General features: G+C 47.3%; 1 protein-coding gene and 1 non-coding gene across 2 annotated transcripts in view; both read left to right on the plus strand.

Moving 5' to 3' along the window:
* Positions 1–3,639: 3,639 nt before the first annotated feature.
* LOC138639861 (small nucleolar RNA SNORD78) lies at positions 3,640–3,702 on the plus strand. The gene has a single exon (XR_011313389.1). It is a non-coding gene; the product is annotated as a small nucleolar RNA SNORD78 (small nucleolar RNA).
* Positions 3,703–16,461: 12,759 nt separating this feature from the next.
* SLC22A7 (solute carrier family 22 member 7) overlaps positions 16,462–23,698 on the plus strand; it is a 74,202-nt gene continuing 66,965 nt past the window's right edge. Inside the window, exons 1-2 of the mRNA XM_069768223.1 lie at positions 16,462–17,026; positions 22,513–22,616. Coding sequence (XP_069624324.1) covers positions 16,604–17,026; positions 22,513–22,616 — 527 coding nt within the window. The 5' untranslated portion in view covers positions 16,462–16,603. The remainder of the gene's footprint in view (positions 17,027–22,512; positions 22,617–23,698) is intronic.

A 23,698-nucleotide genomic window follows, 5' to 3' on the forward strand; every position in this document is an offset into this window, starting at 1 on the left:
CGATATCAAATCTTTGTAGAGGATGAAGATGGCACACCTAAGAATGAAGCAATACCAGCAAGCAAAAAAGAAAAGGGCACACAGCAACAAGTGACAGCAAAAAGTACAGCCAAGAAGCAACGAAGAGTGGTGGTGGTGGGAGACTCACTACTGAGAGGCACAGAAGCAGCCATCTGCAGACCGGACATAACTGCAAGAGAAGTATGCTGCCTTCCAGGTGCGATGATCAAGGATGTGACCGATAGGATACCAAAGCTCTTCAGCTCCAAGGACGTCCACCCATTTCTTCTGATACATGTTGGCACCAATGACACGGCAAGGAAGGACCTACCGACAATCTGCAAGGACTTTGAAGAGTTGGGGAAGAAAGTAAAGGAACTGGATGCACAGGTAGTTTTTTCTTCTATCCTTCCAGTAGACGGGCATGGCACCAGGAGATGGAACAGGATCCTTGATGCAAACAACTGGCTAAGACGATGGTGCAGACAACAAGGATTCGGATTCCTGGACCACGGTGTGAATTACTGGTATGATGGACTCCTCGCCAGAGACGGACTACACCTCAACAAACCTGGGAAACACACATTCGCCAGAAGACTCGCTACACTCATCAGGAGGGCGTTAAACTAGAAGAAGAGGGGACGGGAAGAAAAACATTAGACTCGAACAAAGATGACCCAGGAAAACATACTCTGAAGGGAGGTAAGAACATTTCTAAAACAATCCACAGTGAGGAGATTGGAACAAAACAAAATCCTCTAAACTGCATGCTCGCAAACGCCAGAAGCCTGACAAACAAGATGGAAGAACTAGAAGCAGAAATATCTACAGGTAACTTTGACATAGTGGGAATAACCGAGACATGGTTAGATGAAAGCTATGACTGGGCAGTCAACTTACAGGGTTACAGTCTGTTTAGAAAGGATCGTAAAAATCGGAGAGGAGGAGGGGTTTGTCTCTATGTAAAGTCTTGTCTAAAGTCCACTTTAAGGGAGGATATTAGCGAAGGGAATGAGGATGTCGAGTCCATATGGGTTGAAATTCATGGAGGGAAAAATGGTAACAAAATTCTCATTGGGGTCTGTTACAAACCCCCAAATATAACAGAAAGCATGGAAAGTCTACTTCTAAAGCAGATAGATGAAGCTGCAACCCATAATGAGGTCCTGGTTATGGGGGACTTTAACTACCCGGATATTAACTGGGAAACAGAAACCTGTGAAACCCATAAAGGCAACAGGTTTCTGCTAATAACCAAGAAAAATTATCTTTCACAATTGGTGCAGAATCCAACCAGAGGAGCAGCACTTTTAGACCTAATACTATCTAATAGACCTGACAGAATAAGAAATCTGCAGGTGGTCGGGCATTTAGGAAATAGCGACCACAATATTGTACAGTGTCACCTGTCTTTCACTAGGGGGACTTGTCAGGGAGTCACAAAAACATTGAACTTTAGGAAGGCAAAGTTTGAACAGCTTAGAGATGCCCTTAATCTGGTAGACTGGGACAATATCCTCAGAAATAAGAATACAGATAATAAATGGGAAATGTTTAAGAACATCCTAAATAGGCAGTGTAAGCGGTTTATACCTTGTGGGAATAAAAGGACTAGAAATAGGAAAAACCCAATGTGGCTAAACAAAGAAGTAAGACAGGCAATTAACAGTAAAAAGAAAGCATTTGCACTACTAAAGCAGGATGGCACCATTGAAGCTCTAAAAAACTATAGGGAGAAAAATACTTTATCTAAAAAACTAATTAAAGCTGCCAAAAAGGAAACAGAGAAGCACATTGCTAAGGAGAGTAAAACTAATCCCAAACTGTTCTTCAACTATATCAATAGTAAAAGAATAAAAACTGAAAATGTAGGCCCCTTAAAAAATAGTGAGGAAAGAATGGTTGTAGATGACGAGGAAAAAGCTAACATATTAAACACCTTCTTCTCCACGGTATTCACGGTGGAAAATGAAATGCTAGGTGAAATCCCAAGAAACAATGAAAACCCTATATTAAGGGTCACCAATCTAACCCAAGAAGAGGTGCGAAACCGGCTAAATAAGATTAAAATAGATAAATCTCCGGGTCCGGATGGCATACACCCACGAGTACTAAGAGAACTAAGTAATGTAATAGATAAACCATTATTTCTTATTTTTAGTGACTCTATAGCGACAGGGTCTGTTCCGCAGGACTGGCGCATAGCAAATGTGGTGCCAATATTCAAAAAGGGCTCTAAAAGTGAACCTGGAAATTATAGGCCAGTAAGTCTAACCTCTATTGTTGGTAAAATATTTGAAGGGTTTCTGAGGGATGTTATTCTGGATTATCTCAATGAGAATAACTGTTTAACTCCATATCAGCATGGGTTTATGAGAAATCGCTCCTGTCAAACCAATCTAATCAGTTTTTATGAAGAGGTAAGCTATAGGCTGGACCACGGTGAGTCATTGGACGTGGTATATCTCGATTTTTCCAAAGCGTTTGATACCGTGCCGCACAAGAGGTTGGTACACAAAATGAGAATGCTTGGTCTGGGGGAACATGTGTGTAAATGGGTTAGTAACTGGCTTAGTGATAGAAAGCAGAGGGTGGTTATAAATGGTATAGTCTCTAACTGGGTCGCTGTGACCAGTGGGGTACCGCAGGGGTCAGTATTGGGACCTGTTCTCTTCAACATATTCATTAATGATCTGGTAAAAGGTTTACACAGTAAAATATCGATATTTGCAGATGATACAAAACTATGTAAAGCAGTTAATACAAGAGAAGATAGTATTCTGCTACAGATGGATCTGGATAAGTTGGAAACTTGGGCTGAAAGGTGGCAGATGAGGTTTAACAATGATAAATGTAAGGTTATACACATGGGAAGAGGGAATCAATATCACCATTACACACTGAACGGGAAACCACTGGGTAAATCTGACAGGGAGAAGGACTTGGGGATCCTAGTTAATGATAAACTTACCTGGAGCAGCCAGTGCCAGGCAGCAGCTGCCAAGGCAAACAGGATCATGGGGTGCATTAAAAGAGGTCTGGATACACATGATGAGAGCATTATACTGCCTCTGTACAAATCCCTAGTTAGACCGCACATGGAGTACTGTGTCCAGTTTTGGGCACCGGTGCTCAGGAAGGATATAATGGAACTAGAGAGAGTACAAAGGAGGGCAACAAAATTAATAAAGGGGATGGGAGAACTACAATACCCAGATAGATTAGCGAAATTAGGATTATTTAGTCTAGAAAAAAGACGACTGAGGGGCGATCTAATAACCATGTATAAGTATATAAGGGGACAATACAAATATCTCGCTGAGGATCTGTTTATACCAAGGAAGGTGACGGGCACAAGGGGGCATTCTTTGCGTCTGGAGGAGAGAAGGTTTTTCCACCAACATAGAAGAGGATTCTTTACTGTTAGGGCAGTGAGAATCTGGAATTGCTTGCCTGAGGAGGTGGTGATGGCGAACTCAGTCGAGGGGTTCAAGAGAGGCCTGGATGTCTTCCTGGAGCAGAACAATATTGTATCATACAATTATTAGGTTCTGTAGAAGGACGTAGATCTGGGTATTTATTATGATGGAATATAGGCTGAACTGGATGGACAAATGTCTTTTTTCGGCCTTACTAACTATGAAATGATGTAGATAATGTCAGTGCTGAGGAGATGATGTAGATAATGTCGGCGCTGAAGAGATGATGTAGATAATGTCGGTGCTGAGGAAATGATGTAGATAATGTCGGTGCTGAGGAGATGATGTAGATAATGTCGGTGCTGAGGAGATGATGTAGATAATGTCGGTGCTGAGGAAATGATGTAGATAATGTCGGTGCTGAGGAGATGATGTAGATAATGTCGGTGCTGAGGAGATGATGTAGATAATGTCGGTGCTGAGGAGATGATGTAAATAATGTCGGTGCTGAGGAAATTATGTAGATAATGTCGGTGCTGAGGAGATGATGTAGATAATGTCGGTGCTGAGGAAATGATGTAGATAATGTCGATGCTGAGGAGATGATGTAGATAATGTCGATGCTGAGGAAATGATGTAGATAATGTCGGTGCTGAGGAGATGATGTAGATAATGTCGGCGCTGAAGAGATGATGTAGATAATGTCGGTGCTGAGGAAATGATGTAGATAATGTCGGTGCTGAGGAAATGATGTAGATAATGTCGGTGCTGAGGAAATGATGTAGATAATGTCGATGCTGAGGAGATGATGTAGATAATGTCGGTGCTGAGGAAATGATGTAGATAATGTCGGTGCTGAGGAGATGATGTAAATAATGTCGGTGCTGAGGAGATGATGTAGATAATGTCGGTGCTGAGGAGATGATGTAGATAATGTCGGTGCTGAGGAGATGATGTAGATAATGTCGGTGCTGAGGAAATGATGTAGATAATGTCGGTGCTGAAGAAATGATGTAGATAATGTCGGCGCTGAGGAAATGATGTAGATAATGTCGGTGCTGAGGAGATGATGTAGATAATTCCGTGCTGAGGAGATGATGTAGATAATGTCGGTGCTGAGGAGATGATGTAGAGAATGTCGGTTCTGAAGAAATGATGTAGATAATGTCGGCGCTGAGGAAATGATGTAGATAATGTCGATGCTGAGGAGATGATGTAGATAATTCCGTGCTGAGGAGATGATGTAGATAATGTCGGTGCTGAGGAAATGATGTAGATAATGTCGGTGCTGAGGAAATGATGTAGATAATGTCGGTGCTGAAGAAATGATGTAGATAATGTCGGCGCTGAGGAAATGATGTAGATAATGTCGATGCTGAGGAGATGATGTAGATAATTCCGTGCTGAGGAGATGATGTAGATAATGTCGGTGCTGAGGAGATGATGTAGATAATGTCGGTTCTGAAGAAATGATGTAGATAATGTCGATGCTGAGGAGATGATGTAGATAATGTCGGTGCTGAGGAGATGATGTAGATAATGTCGGTGCTGAGGAAATGATGTAGATAATGTCGGTGCTGAGGAAATGATGTAGATAATGTCGGTGCTGAAGAAATGATGTAGATAATGTCGGCGCTGAGGAAATGATGTAGATAATGTCGATGCTGAGGAGATGATGTAGATAATTCCGTGCTGAGGAGATGATGTAGATAATGTCGGTTCTGAAGAAATGATGTAGATAATGTCGATGCTGAGGAGATGATGTAGATAATTCCGTGCTGAGGAGATGATGTAGATAATGTCGGTTCTGAAGAAATGATGTAGATAATGTCGATGCTGAGGAGATGATGTAGATAATTCCGTGCTGAGGAGATGATGTAGATAATGTCAGTGCTGACAGAGGTGTATCTAGGGTTTTTGGCACCCGGGGCAAGAATTCATTTTGGCGCCCCCCCACCAAGGACATATGTGATTTGCACACTTAGTCATGTACCGATGAGCTTCTCTCCCTAATGCTCTCAATGATCAGTGAAAAACTGAGAGAAGCAGAAGAGAAGCTCGTTGTCACAGGATCACATGTATGAAAGTCGCATATGAGTGAAGTGTCCATGTGATGACTACTGGAACCTGAAGAGCTGAATCCTGACATCACAGCTACTGAATTCTCACAACTAATGCACTGCACACTTTTAGGATTGTCCCTTGCCTGTGGACAGTCGTGTCAGCACAAGCATGCGATTTCTATACGTCTGACCACATTCCGACTAGACGTGCCCGGCCTCGCTCAGTTCATTTTCATTTAGTGGGGCCACACAAGTCTAGTCAGCACATGACCACATGTATGTAAATCGCCGGCACGAGAGAATCCTGACAGTGTGCAGGGTGCACTGTGAGAACTCAGAAGTCTGCAGTCACAAAGAATAACTGCAGACTCATCACAAACATGGACATCCCCTTTAATGCTCCTAACATAAATAAAGAGTTAGTCAGTATCATGAATAACATTTACATCCATGTACCTTATAGATGACTTCATCTGTGGAGTCGTTCTCCTTTTCTTCATCTTGTCCAGACCCCATGATGCGTTTTCTCATCCACAGCCATCCCTGCAGACTTCCATCTTCTCCGCTCTTTTACAGAAAATCTCCACATGATGCCCTTAAAGATACACGTGTCATTATAATGCTCCTGAATAAAAAAAATGCCCCTCACTATATTGTCTGCACAAAATATGACCCCCACACTGTCCCTCTTATAGTACATGCTCTTCACACTGACCTCTCCTTTCCATACCGGCCCCCTCTTCACACTGTCCTCTCATACTGTGTCCCCCCTATAGGTCCCAGTATTTATACTGTACTCTATCATCACACTCCCCCTCCTTGGTATACTGTCCCCTCCTGGCTGTGCCCTTACACTGTCCCCTCATGCTACGAACCCACTACTCAGTTTCTATTCTGTGCCCACTCACATTTGTCCCCCATATTGTCTCCTCACACTATTCCCCTCCCTCCTCATACTGTCTCCTCTCCATCCCCCTGTTCACCATACTGTCTCCTCATATATTTACCCCCTCACTTTTTATATTACCTGCTCACCTAACTCCCCATACTGTGTCTGCACACATCACATCACCCTCACTCTCCGTACTCTATGCACATACATTTTTCACATCGCTCCTAATACTGTGTCCTCATTCTCCCATATTGTTTCCTCATACATGCCCCCCATTCCCTCATACTGTTTCCTCATACATGCCTCCAATTCCCCCATACTGTTTCCTCAAACATGCCCCCAATTCCCCCATACATGCCCCCAAATTCCCCCATACTGTTTCCTCAAACATGCCCCCAATTCCCCCATACTGTTTCCTCATACATGTCCCCCATTCCCCAATACTGTTTCCTCGTGCATGCCCTCATTCCCCAATACTGTGTTCTCATACATGCCCCCCAATTCCCCCATATTGTTTCCTCATACATGCCCTCATTCCCCAATACTGTTTCCTCATACATGCCCCCAATTCCCCAATATTGTTTCCTCATAGATGCCCCCCATTCCCCTGTACTGTTTCCTCATATATGCCCCCATCTCCCCTTTTGCTCTTCATTTTGTGTTCTCAAATCTCCCCCACACATTAAATTCCCGATCCCCAAATTCTCCCCACACATAATAAACCCCCCTATCCCTGCTCAAATTGTCCACACACATATTATTGTCCTCTACCCCATCCCATCATTGCTCTCTTCACCACCTCCATCATTGCCTTCTCTGTCACACCCATCATTGCCCATTGCACCACCTCCAGCATTTCCTCCCCCAATCCCATCATTGCCCTTTCCACCACATCCATCATTTCCTCCTCCCCCACATCCCCATCCTTGCCCATTCAATCACTTCCATCATTTCCTCCTCCCCCATCATCCCCATCCTTGCCCATTCCACCACTTCCATCATTTCCTCCTCCCCCACCATCCCCATCCTTGCCCATTCCACCACTTCCATCATTTCCTCCTCCACCACCATCCCCATCACTGCTCTCTCCCCATCAGCCCCATTTTTGCCCTCTCCTCCCCCACCATCCCCATCGTTGCCCTCTCCCCGTCAGCCCCATCATTGCCCTCTCCTCCCCCACCATCCCCATCATTGCCCTCTCCCCATCAGCCCCATCATTGCCCTCTCCTCCCCCATCCCCATCATAGCCCTCTCCCCGTCATCCCCATTATTGCCCTCTCCTCCCCCTACAAACACACACCATTTACTTCTCTGCACATTCCCCTGCAGCATGCCACACACACACGCACACACACACACAACCCTCTCACCTCTCCTCACGCTCTGCCGCATCATCTCCATCGCCTTCCTCTGACACAGCCGGCCACTGAATGATGACGTCATCCAGCGACGCGCCTGTGTGAGAGGAAGTGCGGGCAGGAAGCAGGAAGACACATCACTGCAGCTCCGCTGCTATTTTCTCTTGTAGGCAGCGGAGCTACAGGGATTTCTCCCTGCCCGCCGCAGCCACCCTGCATGGCCTCCCCCCTCCATCTCCACACATGTTGGGAGCCGGCGCTCTGCAGCTTCTCTGTTCCGGCTGTCAGCTTGACAGTCGGCACAGAGAACAGCTGACTCCCAGACAGGGGGCAGCAGAATGCAGCCGCCGGGGGAGACACTGCGGGCCGCCACATTAGGTGGCCTGACTACGCCCCCCTGCCGGCTGCGCCCGGAGCACATGCCCCAGCTGCCCCCTCCCCTTAGATACGAGTACCCCACTGCCCTGACGGGGCGCTCCAACTTCGCGTCACGAACAGGATGGACTGATCCTGAAAATCAGGTCATGTGTGCCTAAGGCTGGTTTCACATTTGCATTTAAAAACGCAGCATTTTAAACGCAAACGCATTTGGTGAAAAAACGCGTTTAAACGCTGCGTTTTTTAGACGCAAGCGTTTTTGCATGTTTTAATACAAACGTGGCGTTTTGACGCGTTTACATGCGTTTTTTCCTGCGTTTGCATTTTTGAAACACATGATGAGAAGTGTGTGACAGCTGCCAATCATCAAAATCAACAAGAAAACCCACTATAAACAGATATAGCTAGGGTTCGGGTTAGGGTTAGGATCCCTAGTAACCCTAGGGATCCTAACCCTAACCCAAACCCTAACCCTATCCCTAATCCTAACCCAAACCCAAACGCTAAGGGATCCTAACCCTAACCCTAACCCTAACCCAAACCCAAACGCTAAGGGATCCTAACCCTAACCCAAACCCAAATGCTAAGGGATCCTAACCCTAATCCTAACCCTAAACCTAACACTAACCCAAACGCTAAGGGATCCTAACCCTAATCCTAACCCAAACGCTAAGGGATCCTAACTCTAATCCTAACCCTAACCCAAACGCTAAGGGATCCTAACCCTAATCCTAACCCTAACCCAAACGCTAAGGGATCCTAACTCTAATCCTAACCCTAACCCAAACGCTAAGGGATCCTAACTCTAATCCTAACCCTAACCCAAACGCTAAGGGATCCTAACCCTAATCCTAACACTAACCCTAACCCAAACCCAAACGCTAAGGGATCCTAACCCTAACCCAAACCCAAACGCTAAGGGATCCTAACCCTAACCCAAACGCTAAGGGATCCTAACCCTAATCCTAACCCTAACGGTTAGGGTTAGGATCCCTTAGCGTTTGGGTTAGGATCCCTTAGCGTTTGGGTTAGGGTTAGGATCCCTTAGCGTTTGGGTTAGGATTAGGGTTAGGATCCCTTAGCGTTTGGGTTAGGGTTAGGATTAGGGTTAGGGTTAGGATCCCTTAGCGTTTGGGTTTGGGTTAGGGTTAGGGTTGGGGGTTAGCTTATCAGTGTGTTTTCTTGTGTTTTTCTATAAAAACGCATGCAAACGCATGTGCTTAAAAACGCATGCGTTTCCATAGACATCAATACGTTTTTTTGCCTTTAAAAAACGCATGCTTTTTTTGCGTTTTTTACCGCAAAAACGCAAAAAAAAAACGCAAATGTGAAACCAGCCTAAGACTGTGCCAGAACTGTGCCTGAACCATACTTTATTGTGAGACTGTATCGCAAAAGACCACAAAAATTGCCGCCAAAACTGCCGCCATTACAGCGCCATGAGGAGTGCCGGAGAAGAAGGGCGTGCCATTATGAGAGGAGACTACCAAAGCGGCGTGAACAGTGCTGACCGCCCCCTACGAATGCTATTACACAATGAGGACCTGCCCATCTGCCAAAGAGGTCCGCCTCCTGATTTGCAATGGCGGGAACAAGTTGGAGAAGAAGCCCGGCCCCCCCAAGAAATGGAGGAGCAGCGTGCGTGTGTGGCCACAGATCCGGAGGAAGAGATGGCGACCAGCGGGTACCTGAACAACGGCGAAGTGACCCGGGACCGTCCCAAGCCACCGGAGGAGGACCCGAACTCACCGCTGCTGGAGGATCCGGACTTCCTGGAGCCGCGGGTGGAGGCGCTGAGCCACCAGCTCCTGGACACAGAGCTGACCGCAGTGAAGCAATGAAAGTCGGCCCTGTGCAGGAAGATCGCACTGGAACAGTCCAGGCAGCAGCTGACTCCAGCATCCTAATCAGCGGAGCAGACCGGCATCGATGGAACCACATCAGACGCAGGTACAGAAAACGACCCTGCCCTGCTGACCGTTCGCGCTCCAGCGACCGCTCTTCCCCAATCACTAACCTCGCTCCAGCGACAGCGCCTGCCCCAGATGAAGGCCCTGCTCCAGCGACTATTACCACCGACGACGAGACGCTGACAGGCCCGCTCCCAACACCCATAGGCACACCGCTGAAGTGAGCCCTGAGGAGGTAGTTTTCCAATGGGATAACCCGAGAGCAGAACCAATCGGGTCCCCTGGGGAGGCCCAACCAGAAGGGTCCCATATTGAAGCCCTCACCTGGGAGGAATATAACCAATGTCTGGTGTTAAAATGGGAAGAAGGAAACGGGAGTGAGGCCCAACGCAAAGCGCAGACCCATAACACACAGCGAGGTAACAAAAGCCCAACAAGATGGGGTATAGTAGTGGCATTCTACCCTAAAAGGGGTTGGGGTTTCATTCAGGAATCCGGGCCACCGACGAAGGTCTATGTCACCCGTAGTGATGTGGAATCTCATCTCCGGAAGGGACATCCTGAACGGGATCTATACCGAGGGGATCATGTGACCTACACCCGTCACCAGGATGAAAAAGGCTGGTGCGCTCGGAACATTAAGAAATGCGTACCCACCACAGTGCCACCTAGTGTCAAAGTTGATACCCCCACTATCCCTCCAGTTACAGAGCCTGCAACTCCTCAAACCAACACTTCTACTACTGTGTACATAATCACCACCACTGAGACAACTGCTGTGGTTAATGCAATAGCTGACATACGTACTCAAGCCACACAAACTGATAGCAGCTAATCACTTGACCATACATGAGAGGCAAACCCATGATGTTGATTATAGCATAAGATGATGATCTGGATACAAATCTTTCCAGGCCAGGACGTGTTCGATACTGACTGGTACCTTGGCTACTGCTATAACAGAACAAAACAAATCTGAAAAATGACTGTAAATAGTTACATGTTCATCTTTTCCTGCAAGTTTGAAATGACTGTTACCGTTTCAAGTTTATTGAACCTGACCAGGGTTTCAACTTAAAGGGGTCCCACGTTACAAGGGATCCTATGTGTTGCACAAGTTGCTCGTTGCCTTCCATTCAAAGACACTGGAGTCATGCACAGTGAATGGCTCAAACACTTTCAACTGTAAATAGTTTGCACCTTCTTAAGGGTGCTTTCTACTGGTTTTACATATGAGTTCTTAATGGGACTGTTCCCATGTTGCCTTAAAGTTCAGACTTGTTTTCCAGAGACCTGAAGAAAAACCCATTTGGCGCGGCAGGATTCCAGGTCTGGATACACGCCTTGTAGCCTGCCCAAACCAACATTGGCGGTTAATGACGGGTCCCTCACATCGTTTCTGCTGTTATAATGTTATTGATTGACTTGAGTATTATTTGCACTACCTCATTGAAAGACTTGAATATTGTTTAGACCCTTAAAGGGAATGTTGAGTTGTTGCACTTTGCCAGATAGACCTGTATGTTGCAAGATGGAAAGTTAATATATTAAAGAGTTAATATAGTAAATAGTAATAAAATTGAGATTTAGATTTAGACATAGTAGGAAAATGCTTAATAATGCACTTTTGAATAAACTGAGAAGATATTGTGAGCCTGTGGGGGTTGATAGACAGTTCTGCACTTGAATAAAGATTAAATGATTGTTTTGCACTTTGAAATCCTAAGATAGTATACCCGTAGTGGGTAATTGTATTTCATAGTTAGTTCATAGTCATATTGTTTTATTAAATTTCTCTATTCACAAAAGTATGCGTACAATGTAAATAGTTCATGTAACGTTCAAGTGTCCTCACCTCCCATAAAGGGAAGCTCTAGTTATATAATATTAATTAGTTTTATAAGTTTTACAGCATTTTAAAAATTGTATGTCTTTTTGCTAACATGTATTGTTGTTCTTCTTTTCCCAGTCCAGGAGTACTGGATTTAACAGGGGGGACTGTGGTGTCCCAGGATCCTGGTCATCACAGTGGTATTACTTTCCTCCCGGGGAGAGTGATGCTACGTTTGGAGGCAAGGAAGGATAACTGCGTCCAAGTATCACAAACATGCAACACATTCATACTCCAGGCCACCAGGGGGAGCTTTTGATCCTATTTACTAGGTGACTATATATATATATATATATATATATATATAACTGGTAGTCTGTAGGGAAAGTTAGTTAGTTCCAGACATCAGTCTGAGGACAGAGGGTCCACGGAGCTGTGCATACCCTCAGAGCTGCAGCTCCCAGAAAGAGACATCTTGAAGGCAGAACTGTATTGCAGCAAGCGTGAAGGAAGGCAAAGAAAAGGAGAGGATACCAGAAGGGGACCAGCCCCGAACAGGCTGCCTCCTTCTGAGGCTCAGAACACCGGCAGCCGGAACACCGAGGTAGTAAGGACCTCACTTCAGAGAGTGGCAGGACAGCTAATTGCAGGTTACTTGTCAGCACCTACACCCAGAAGGCACAGTGACACCCCACAGAATCGGGTTATCTAAGAGATCCTATAAACAGGCTCAAGTCACCAGTCATATGGGTTTTGTCCTATCCTATACGGGGGACAGAGAGAGAAAGAGAGACACCACATCTGTGAGACCCTTATTTGAAGCTTATGCAGTAAGGAACTACACCACTACAGCGCAAGGGAAGGCTATTGATTTCCACTTGGACAAGGGGACCTCCGAACCGGCCGGACTCTGCCTACCCTTTGGTCTGGTGCCCTGGACTGTGGATGCTGAAGTCTTCTTCAGTAAAGGTAAAGAGACTGCAACCTTGTGCCCTTGTTCTTCACTGTGCCATTCACCATTCACAATCTACACATTGGGAAGCCCTGGGGATACACTTCACCTGTGGGAAGGTATACCATCTAGCTGCCATAACATCACCCCAGCGGACCCCTTAAAGCAACGTCGAACACCTTGACTGAGTACCACAGGTGGCATCATGAACATAAACTTTATCCCTTTAAAGAACTTTCCCTATTATACGGACGTCCCAGGGCCACGGACTGGGTCAGCCACCGTGATATCCCCCCATGAACCGCCCTGACGGGGCGCTCCACTGATATAGATTATGTCGGAGGTGATGTAGATGATGTCGGTGTTAAGGAGATGATGTAGATGGTGTTGGTGAGAAGGAGCTGATGTAGGCGGTTTCAGTGCTAAGGAGCAGATGTAGGCGGTGTCAGCGCCGAGAAGGTCATGTAGATACTGTCGGTACGGAGGAGCTTATATACGTGATGTCACAGCTGATGTAGATAATGTCAATGCTCAGAAGCTGATGCAGCAGGTGTCGGTGCTGAGGAGATGATGTAGATAGTATCAATGCTGAGGAGATGATGTAGATGGTATCAATGCTGAGGAGCTGATGTAGATGGTATCAATGCTGAGGAGCTGATGTAGATGGTATCAATGCTGAGGAGCTGATGTAGATGGTATCAGTGATGAGGAGCTGATGTAGATGGTATCAGTGATGAGGAGCTGATGTAGATTGTATCAATGCTGAGGAGCTGATGTACATGGTATCAGTGATGAGGAGCTGATGTAGATGGTATCAATGCTGAGGAGCTGATGTAGATGGTATCAATGCTGAGGAGCTGATGTAGATGGTATCAATGCTGAGGAGCTGATGTAGATGGTATCAATGCTGAGGAGCTGATGTAGATGGTATCAGTGATGAGGAGCTGATGTAGATGGTATCAGTGATGAGGAGCTGATGTAGATGGTATCAGTGATGAGGAGCTGATGTAGATGGTATCAATGCTGAGGAGCTGATGTAGATGGTATCAATGCTGAGGAGCTGATGTAGATGGTATCAATGCTGAGGAGCTGATGTAGATGGTATCAATGCTGAGGAGCTGATGTAGATGGTATCAGTGATGAGGAGCTGATGTAGATTGTATCAATGCTGAGGAGCTGATGTACATGGTATCAGTGATGAGGAGCTGATGTAGATGGTATCAATGCTGAGGAGCTGATGTACATGGTATCAGTGATGAGGAGCTGATGTAGATGGTATCAATGCTGAGGAGCTGATGTAGATGGTATCAATGCTGAGGAGCTGATGTAGATGGTATCAATGCTGAGGAGCTGATGTAGATGGTATCAATGCTGAGGAGCTGATGTAGATGGTATCAGTGATGAGGAGCTGATGTAGATGGTATCAATGCTGAGGAGCTGATGTAGATGGTATCAGTGATGAGGAGCTGATGTAGATGGTATCAATGCTGAGGAGCTGATGTAGATGGTATCAGTGATGAGGAGCTGATGTAGATTGTATCAATGCTGAGGAGCTGATGTACATGGTATCAGTGATGAGGAGCTGATGTAGATGGTATCAGTGATGAGGAGCTGATGTACATGGTATCAGTGATGAGGAGCTGATGTAGATGGTATCAATGCTGAGGAGCTGATGTACATGGTATCAGTGATGAGGAGCTGATGTAGATGGTATCAATGCTGAGGAGCTGATGTAGATGGTATCAGTGATGAGGAGCTGATGTAGATGGTATCAGTGATGAGGAGCTGATGTAGATGGTATCAGTGATGAGGAGCTGATGTAGATGGTATCAGTGATGAGGAGCTGATGTAGATGGTATCAATGCTGAGGAGCTGATGTAGATGGTATCAATGCTGAGGAGCTGATGTAGAAGGGATCAGTGATGAGGAGCTGATGTAGATGGTATCAGTGATGAGGAGCTGATGTAGATGGTATCAATGCTGAGGAGCTGATGTAGATGGTATCAATGCTGAGGAGCTGATGTAGATGGTATCAATGCTGAGGAGCTGATGTAGAAGGGATCAGTGATGAGGAGCTGATGTAGATGGTATCAGTGATGAGGAGCTGATGTAGATGGTATCAGTGATGAGGAGCTGATGTAGATGGTATCAGTGATGAGGAGCTGATGTAGATGGTATCAATGCTGAGGAGCTGATGTAGATGGTATCAATGCTGAGGAGCTGATGTAGATGGTATCAGTGATGAGGAGCTGATGTAGATAATGTCGGTGCTGAGGAGCTGATGAAGCTGCTGCCAGTGATAATCTACTGTATATTGTGCAGGTGATATTGAGTGCTGGGAAACAGATGCGCAGCTAATGTAAGCTCATCAATACCATGTCCACCTACATCAGCACCAACGCCACTTAGGATAGTTTCACACTAGCGTTTTACTGAGCTGCGGACTTCCTCCATGAAGCCCCGCCCATGGCCACACCTCCGACGCTCAGCTCCGCCTATGTCCGCATGCGGCCTGCGCACCTATCTTTAACATTAGGTACACAGGTTGTGTGGATGTATGCGGATGCCTCCGCATGCGTCGTTAAAATTTCTTTTGGCTACTTTCACATTAGCATTTTTTTTGGATCCATCGCAATCCGTCATTTTGGGCAAAAAACGGATCCTGCAAATGTGCCCACAGGATCTGTTTTTTGCCCATAGACTTGAATTGCCGACGGATCGCGACATATGGCCATACATCGCATCCGTTGTGCACTGGATCCGTCGTGTTTTGGTGGACTGTCGGCACAAAAAATAGTTCAAGGGAATGTTTTTTCGGACGTCGGATCCGCCATTTTGTACCACACATGCGTGGAGGAAACTCCGCCCCCTCCTCCCCGGATTTTAGAATGGGCAGCGGATGCGTTGAAAAACTGACACAATTTCATAACGTCCATCGGTACGTTGAATGCAGAGGGATCCGCATACATCCACACAACCTGCGTACCTAATGTTAAAGATAGGTACGCAGACTGCATGCGGACGTAGATGGAGCTGAGCGGTGGAGGTGCGGCTGTGAGTGGCGCATCACGGAGGAAGTCCGCAGCCCTCCGCAGCTCAGCAAAACGCTAGTGTCAAACTAGCCTACATCAGCTCATTCTCACCGACGCTGCCTACATCAGCTCCTCGGCACCGACTCTGCCTACATCAGCTCCTCGGCACCGACTCTGCCTACATCAGCTCCTCGGCACCGACTCTGCCTACATCAGCTCCTCGGCACCGACTCTGCCAACATCAGCTTCTTAAAAATATATTACATTGATAGCCTCAGCACTAGCTCTACTTATTTCAGCTTTGCAGTACTGAGGGATTTATGGACTGAGGGATTGGGGGACAGTTAATGGGATGGATGGCCTTGTCGGGTCGAAACCTCATAGAAACATTGTTAGAGCCTTTATCCTGTGGCCTGAGGTTCTCTGGGATCATCTGGCTGATGGGATATGCTATAAACCTTCAATCACCGTAAACAATTATGTACAGTGCTTAAAGTGTGAGCGTGAATCCTGTCAAATGATTGTGTGTGCGGAGAGCCCAAGGCCAGTGTTTTGTAATGATGTGTGGTAGGAATGTTCTACGTGTCCCGTGACTTGGCTCCTCTGCTCTTATGGGTAAGAGGCTTATAGCACCAGGAATGTCAATCTGGGAAGGAACATGTTTTTAGCAGAGGATGGATCTGGAGAGGTAAAGAAGAGCAGGTCTTGGCTTTACACCACTGAGCCAATAAAGACCTGATCTAGGACCCTTGCTGATAAAGTTTCCTCATGGATTTCCTGCCTCTGTCCCCAAGGTCCATGTCTCCTCCAGTAACACTGAGCTTTGATGATTTGCTCCATGAGGCCGGTGGGTTTGGAAGATTCCAGGTCCTCACATTATTGATCTTGTGCATTTCCCGGATCATCCTTCCCCTCCATTTCCTCCAGCACATCTTCATCTCAGCCGTGCCACCCCATCACTGCACCGTCCCCGACCACAGGAACTCAGGAAACCTTAGCCAGGAAGACCTTCTGCTCCTTAACATCCCTCAAGAAGATGATGGCTCCTTCAGTTCCTGTCAGATGTTCTCCAAGCCCCAGCTGCATCTGAACACGTCCCAGGACATGATGGCGAATGGGTCCTGGCTGCAGAGCTGTGATCAGGGCTGGGAGTACGAGCGCTCTACATTCTCCTCGACCACCGTCACACAGGTAGCTGCATGGGGCTGGGAGTGGCCCTCAGGGTCCTGGGAAAATGGGCCACAAATGCTTTTAGAAAGGCTGAGACAGAATTGGAGACAGTTCCCATGGCAGTGAGGTGGCAGCCAGGTCAGTGCAGGCTGCAACTTTCTTGAAGAGATGAGTTTTCAAGTTCTGTCAGAAGGTTCCAATTGTTGCATATTTTTGTGCGGCACAGAATTCCAGAGGACAGGGGACAATTGGGAGAAGTCTTGGAGACGATTCGGTGAGGAACGTAAGAGTGTGGAGGAGAGCGGGAGGTCCTGGGAGGACCGGAGATTGTGTATGGGAAGATATCGGCAGATTAGTTCGGAGATATATAGAGGAGACAGATTATGGACAGATTTGTAAATCAGCATTAGTAGTATGAACTGAATATAATGGGGGATTGGGAGCCAATGACAGGATTTGCAGAGGGGAGGATAGGAGGAATAGCGAGGAGACAGGTGGATTAGACGTGCAGAAGTGTTAAGGATGGACTGGAGAGTTGAGCGAGTGTTAGCAGGGAGGCCACAGAGGAGGATATCGCAATTGTCCAGGCGGGCGATGATGAGGGCATCTGTTAACAGTTTAGTAGATTCAAGTTTGAGGAAAGGATGGATTCCGAAAATGTTTTTGAGTTGGAGATGGACAGGAGGTGGCGAGAGCTTGGATGTTTGGTATGAAGAACAGAGTCAATGGTCACTACGAGGCAGCAGACGTCCGATAGAGGGGAAAGTGTGATCATGGGCGGACATACCGCCTGTTCAACCCCCAGAGGGGGCCCCCGACGGGCATACAAAGCAATGAGGTGAATGACAGCCGGTGGCAGTATTATTGCTAACAGGAGAAGCAGGGGGGCCCGCTCTGCTGCACGCATGTGATATGACAGTTGAACGAGCCCCCCTCCTCACCTGCTAGCATATATTATGCTGCTGTCCAGCCGGCTGTCACTGCTGCGGTCTGCGGTGAGGTGACAGGTAGCAGACGCTGGACCAGGAAGAGAGGAGGGAGCGGGAGGGCCTCTCAGTCACAGTGAGTCACTGGAGCTTGCTCAGGACCTGTGATGTCACAGGAGGGGAGGAGTCAGGAGTCACATGATCAGGGGCCTCCGTGTATTGCAGGACTCTGCTGTGCTGTCATGGTGCTAAACGGTAAGCTTAAGAGTGGGGTCGGAGTTGTTTATAGTGTGGATGTAGCAGAGCCGTGTGTGTATGAGGTGTTCAGAGCGGAGCTGTGTGTGTATGAGGTGTACGGAGCGGAGCCGTGTGTGTATGAGGTGTACGGAGCTGAGCCATGTGTGTGTATGAGGTGTACGGAGCGGAGCCGTGTGTGTATGAGGTGTACGGAGCTGAGCCGTGTGTGTGTATGAGGTGTACGGAGCTGAGCCGTGTGTGTATGAGGTGTACGGAGCTATGTGTGTGTATGAGGTGTATGGAGCGGAGCCGTGTGTGTATGAGGTGTGCGGAGCGGAACCGTGTGTTTGTATGAGGTGTACGGAGCTGAGCCATGTGTGTATATGAGGTGTACGGAGCTGAGCCGTGTGTGTATATGAGGTGTACGGAGCTGAGCCGTGTGTGTGTGTATGAGGTGTACGGAGCTGAGCCGTGTGTGTGTATGAGGTGTACGGAGCAGAGCTGTGTGTGTGTATGAGGTGTACAGAGCAGAGCTGTGTGTGTGTATGAGGTGTACAGAGCGGAGCCGTGTGTGTGTATGAGGTGTACGGAGCTGAGCCGTGTGTGTATGAGGTGTACGGAGCTGAGCCGTGTGTGTGTGTATGAGGTGTACAGAGCGGAGCCGTGTGTGTGTATGAGGTGTACAGAGCGGAGCCGTGTGTGTGTATGAGGTGTATGGAGCTGAGCCGTGTGTGTGTGTATGAGGTGTACAGAGCAGAGCCGTGTGTGTGTATGAGGTGTACAGAGCGGAGCCGTGCGTGTGTATGAGGTGTACGGAGCTGAGCCGTGTGTGTGTGTGTATGAGATGTACGGAGCTGAGCCGTGTGTGTGTATGAGGTGTACGGAGCTGAGCCGTGTGTGTGTATGAGGTGTACGGAGCTGAGCCGTGTGTGTGTATGAGGTGTACGGAGCTGAGCCGTGTGTGTGTATGAGGTGTACGGAGCTGAGCCGTATGTGTGTATGAGGTGTATGGAGCCGAGCCTTGTGTGTCTGTATGAGGTGTACAGAGCGGAGCCGCATGTGTAGGAGTAACTATGTGTGGCCATTATACTGTGCGCAGTATCATGTGTGGCCATCATACAGTATGTAGCATCATGTGTGGCCATTATACAGTATGGAGCACTGTGTGGCCATTATACAGTATGGAGCACTGTGTGGCCATTATACAGTATGGAGCACTGTGTGGTCATTATACAGTATGGAGCATCATGTGTGGCCATTATACAGCATGGAGCATCATGTGTGTTCATTATACAGTATGGAGCATCATGTGTGGCCATTATACAGTATGGAGCATCATGTGTGTTCATTATACAGTATGGAGCATCATGTGTGTTCATTATACAGTATGGAGCATCATGTGTGGCCATTATACAGTATGGAGCATCATGTGTGTTCATTATACAGTATGGAGCATCATGTGTGACCATTATACAGTATGGAGCATCATGTGTGTTCATTATACAGTATGGAGCATCATGTGTGTTCATTATACAGTATGGAGCATCATGTGTGGCCATTATACAGTATGGAGCATCATGTGCGGCCATTATACAGTATGGAGCATCATGTGCAGTCATTATACAGTATTGAGCATCATGTGCGGCCATTATACAATATGGAGCATCATGTGTGGCCATTATACAGTATGGAGCATCATGTGGGGCCATTATACAGTATGGAGCATCATGTGGGGCCATAATACAGTATGGAGCACTGTGTGGCCATTATACAGTATGGAGCATCATGTGTGGTCATTATACAGTATGGAGCATCATGTGTGGCTATTATACAGTATGGAGCATCATGTGTGGCCAATATACAGTATGGAGCATCATGTGTGGCCATTATACAGTATGGAGCATCATGTGGGGCCATTGTACAGTATGGAGCATCATGTGTGGCCATTATACAGTATGGAGCATCATGTGTGTTCATTATACAGTATGGAGCATCATGTGTGGCCATTATACAGTATGGAGCATCATGTGTGTTCATTATACAGTATGGAGCATCATGTGTGGCCATTATACAGTATGGAGCATCATGTGTGTTCATTATACAGTATGGAGCATCATGTGTGGCCATTATACAGTATGGAGCATCATGTGTGTTCATTATACAGTATGGAGCATCATGTGTGTTCATTATACAGTATGGAGCATCGTGTGCGGCCATTATACAGTATGGAGCATCATGTGCGGCCATTATACAGTATGGAGCATCATGTGCGGCCATTATACAGTATGGAGCATCATGTGTGGCCATTATACAGTATGGAGCATCATGTGGGGCCATAATACAGTATGGAGCACTGTGTGGCCATTATACAGTATGGAGCATCATGTGTGGTCATTATACAGTATGGAGCATCATGTGTGGCCAATATACAGTATGGAGCATCATGTGTGGCCATTATACAGTATGGAGCATCATGTGTGGCCATTATACAGTATGGAGCATCATGTGTGGCCATTATACAGTATGGAGCATCATGTGGGGCCATTATACAGTATGGAGCATCATGTGGGGCCATTATACAGTATGGAGCATCATGTGTGGCCAATATACAGTATGGAGCATCATGTGTGGCCATTATACAGTATGGAGCATCATGTGGGGCCATTATACAGTATGGAGCATCATGTGTAGCCTAGGCCAAACTATACCCGGGGGTGTAAAATAGCCTAGACCAAACTATACCCGGGGGTGTAAAACAGCCTAGGCCAAACTATACCTAGCGTGTAAAATAGCCTAGACCAAACTATACCCGGGGGTGTAAAATAGCCTAGGCCAAACTCTATCCCACCAGAGTTCCCAGGGGCTGACCCCAGACTCACGTTTCCCGTAAGCTTTTTCAATGGGGAATCACAGAGAAGTGCGGCAGATTCTAGATCTTTGTGGAAGTTTCATTTTTACTGACTGATGTTTTTCTGCTTTGAGTAATAAAATTCAATGTGTTTATAACGTTAAGATGTCAGTTATCAGCTCACATCACCCGACAAAGCGGAAACCCAAGAAAATGCTGAAAAAATAAGTAACTCTTGTGTATATCACTCATCACTGCTGATATCAAGGGGGTATAATCATAATCTGGCATGATGGGGTGTAATCTGTCATAAGGGGGTGTAATCTGGCATAAGGGGGTGTAATCTGGCATGATGAGGTGTAATCTGTCATAAAGGGGTGTAATCTGGCATAAGGGGGTGTAATCTGTCATAAGGGGTGTAATCTGGCATAAGGGGGTGTAATCTGGCATGATGAGGTGTAATCTGTCATAAAGGGGTGTAATCTGGCATGATGGGGTGTAATCTGTCATAAGGGGGTGTAAACTGGCATGATGAGGTGTAATCTGTCATAAGGGGGTGTAATCTGGCATGATGAGGTGTAATCTGTCATAAGGGGGTGTAATCTGTCATAAGGGGTGTAATCTGGCATGATGGGGTGTAATCTGTCATAAGGGGGTGTAATCTGTCATAAGGGGGTGTAATCTGGCATGATGAGGTGTAATCTGGCATGATGAGGTGTAATCTGTCATAAGGGGGTGTAATCTGTCATAAGGGGGTGTAATCTGGCATAAGGGGATGTAATCTGTCATAAGGGGATGTAATCTGTCATAAGGGGGTGTAATCTGTCATAAGGGGGTGTAATCTGTCATAAGGGGTGTAATCTGTCATAAGGGGGTGTAATCTGGCATGATGGGGTGTAATCTGTCATAAGGGGGTGTAATCTGTCATAAGGGGGTGTAATCTGGCATGATGGGGTGTAATCTGTCATAAGGGGGTGTAATCTGTCATAAGGGGGTGTAATCTGGCATGATGAGGTGTAATCTGGCATGGTGAGGTGTAATCTGTCATAAGGGGGTGTAATCTGTCATAAGGGGGTGTAATCTGGCATAAGGGGATGTAATCTGTCATAAGGGGGTGTAATCTGGCATGATGGGGTGTAATCTGTCATAAGGGGGTGTAATCTGTCATAAGGGGGTGTAATCTGGCATGATGAGGTGTAATCTGGCATGGTGAGGTGTAATCTGTCATAAGGGGATGTAATCTGTCATAAGGGGGTGTAATCTGGCATAAGGGGGTGTAATCTGGCATGATGGGGTGTAATCTGTCATAAGGGGGTGTGATCTGGCATGATGGGGTATGAAGTGACCTAGGCGGCATTAACCCCTGGTGTACTATGGCCTGTTACCGGTCTGAGGTTTGTGGAGAGACCGGCAGAGGACGGATCCTACACACATCATTGAGAGTTTCGGTAATGACTTCATTCTCAGTAATTATGAACCCGTTCTCTGTTACACAGTGGGATCTGGTGTGTGAGAAGAAAGGCTTAGGTCGGATCCTGACCTCCTTCTTTTTCATAGGAGTGACCCTGGGAACAGTGACCTTTGGTTACCTGTCTGACAGGTAAGTGGATGCAGATCCGCCATACACATCCATCACAATCCACAGAGTGCAGCCTGCACAACATCTGCAGGGCAAGATCCCTGGTGTCCTGCAGCGCTGAAAGGGTTGATCATAATTATCCTGGAAGTCTGGGGAATGAAAGGGCTTCATATTCCAGGTTCATGATTACATCCCTGGTGGGCTGGGGCAGCGAACAGGTTCATGATTATACCAGATCTGTAGAAAAAAGACATGGATCGCACATCCAAAAAATCATAGTCTGATCTAATGCCGCTTGGCATAGAGCGCATCGCACCGGCACAGCGGACGTTACACCGGCACAGCGGACGTTACATCGGCACAGCGGACGTTACACCGGCACAGCGGACGTTACACCGGCACAGCAGACGTTACATCAGCACAGCGGACGTTACATCGGCACAGCGGACGTTACACCGGCACAGCAGACATCACACCGGCACAGCGGACGTTACATCGGCACAGCGGACGTTACACCGGCACAGCAGGCGTTACACCGGCACAGCAGGCGTTACACCGGCACAGCGGACGTTACACCGGCACAGGAGACATCACACCGGCATAGCGGACGTCACACCGCCACAGCGCGAGTCATACCGGCACAGCGGACGTTATACAGGCACAGAGGACGTTACACCGGCACAGAGGACGTTACACCGGCACAGAGGACGTTACACCGGCACAGCAAACGTCACACCGGCACAGCGGACGTCACACCGGCACAGCGGACGTTATACCGGCACAGCGGACGTCACACTGGCACAGCGGACGTCACACCGACACAGCGCGAGTCATACCGGCACAGCGGACGTTACACCGGCACAGAGGACGTTACACTGGCACAGCGGACGTTACACCGACACAGCGCGAGTCATACCGGCACAGCGGACGTCACACCGGCACAGCGGACGTTATACCGGCACAGCGGACGTCACACTGGCACAGCGGACGTCACACCGACACAGCGCGAGTCATACCGGCACAGCGGACGTTACACCGGCACAGAGGACGTTACACCGGCACAGCGGACGTCACACCGACACAGCGCGAGTCATACCGGCACA

This window comes from Ranitomeya imitator, chromosome 5 (assembly GCF_032444005.1).
Source record: "Ranitomeya imitator isolate aRanImi1 chromosome 5, aRanImi1.pri, whole genome shotgun sequence".
Taxonomy (NCBI): domain Eukaryota; kingdom Metazoa; phylum Chordata; class Amphibia; order Anura; family Dendrobatidae; genus Ranitomeya; species Ranitomeya imitator.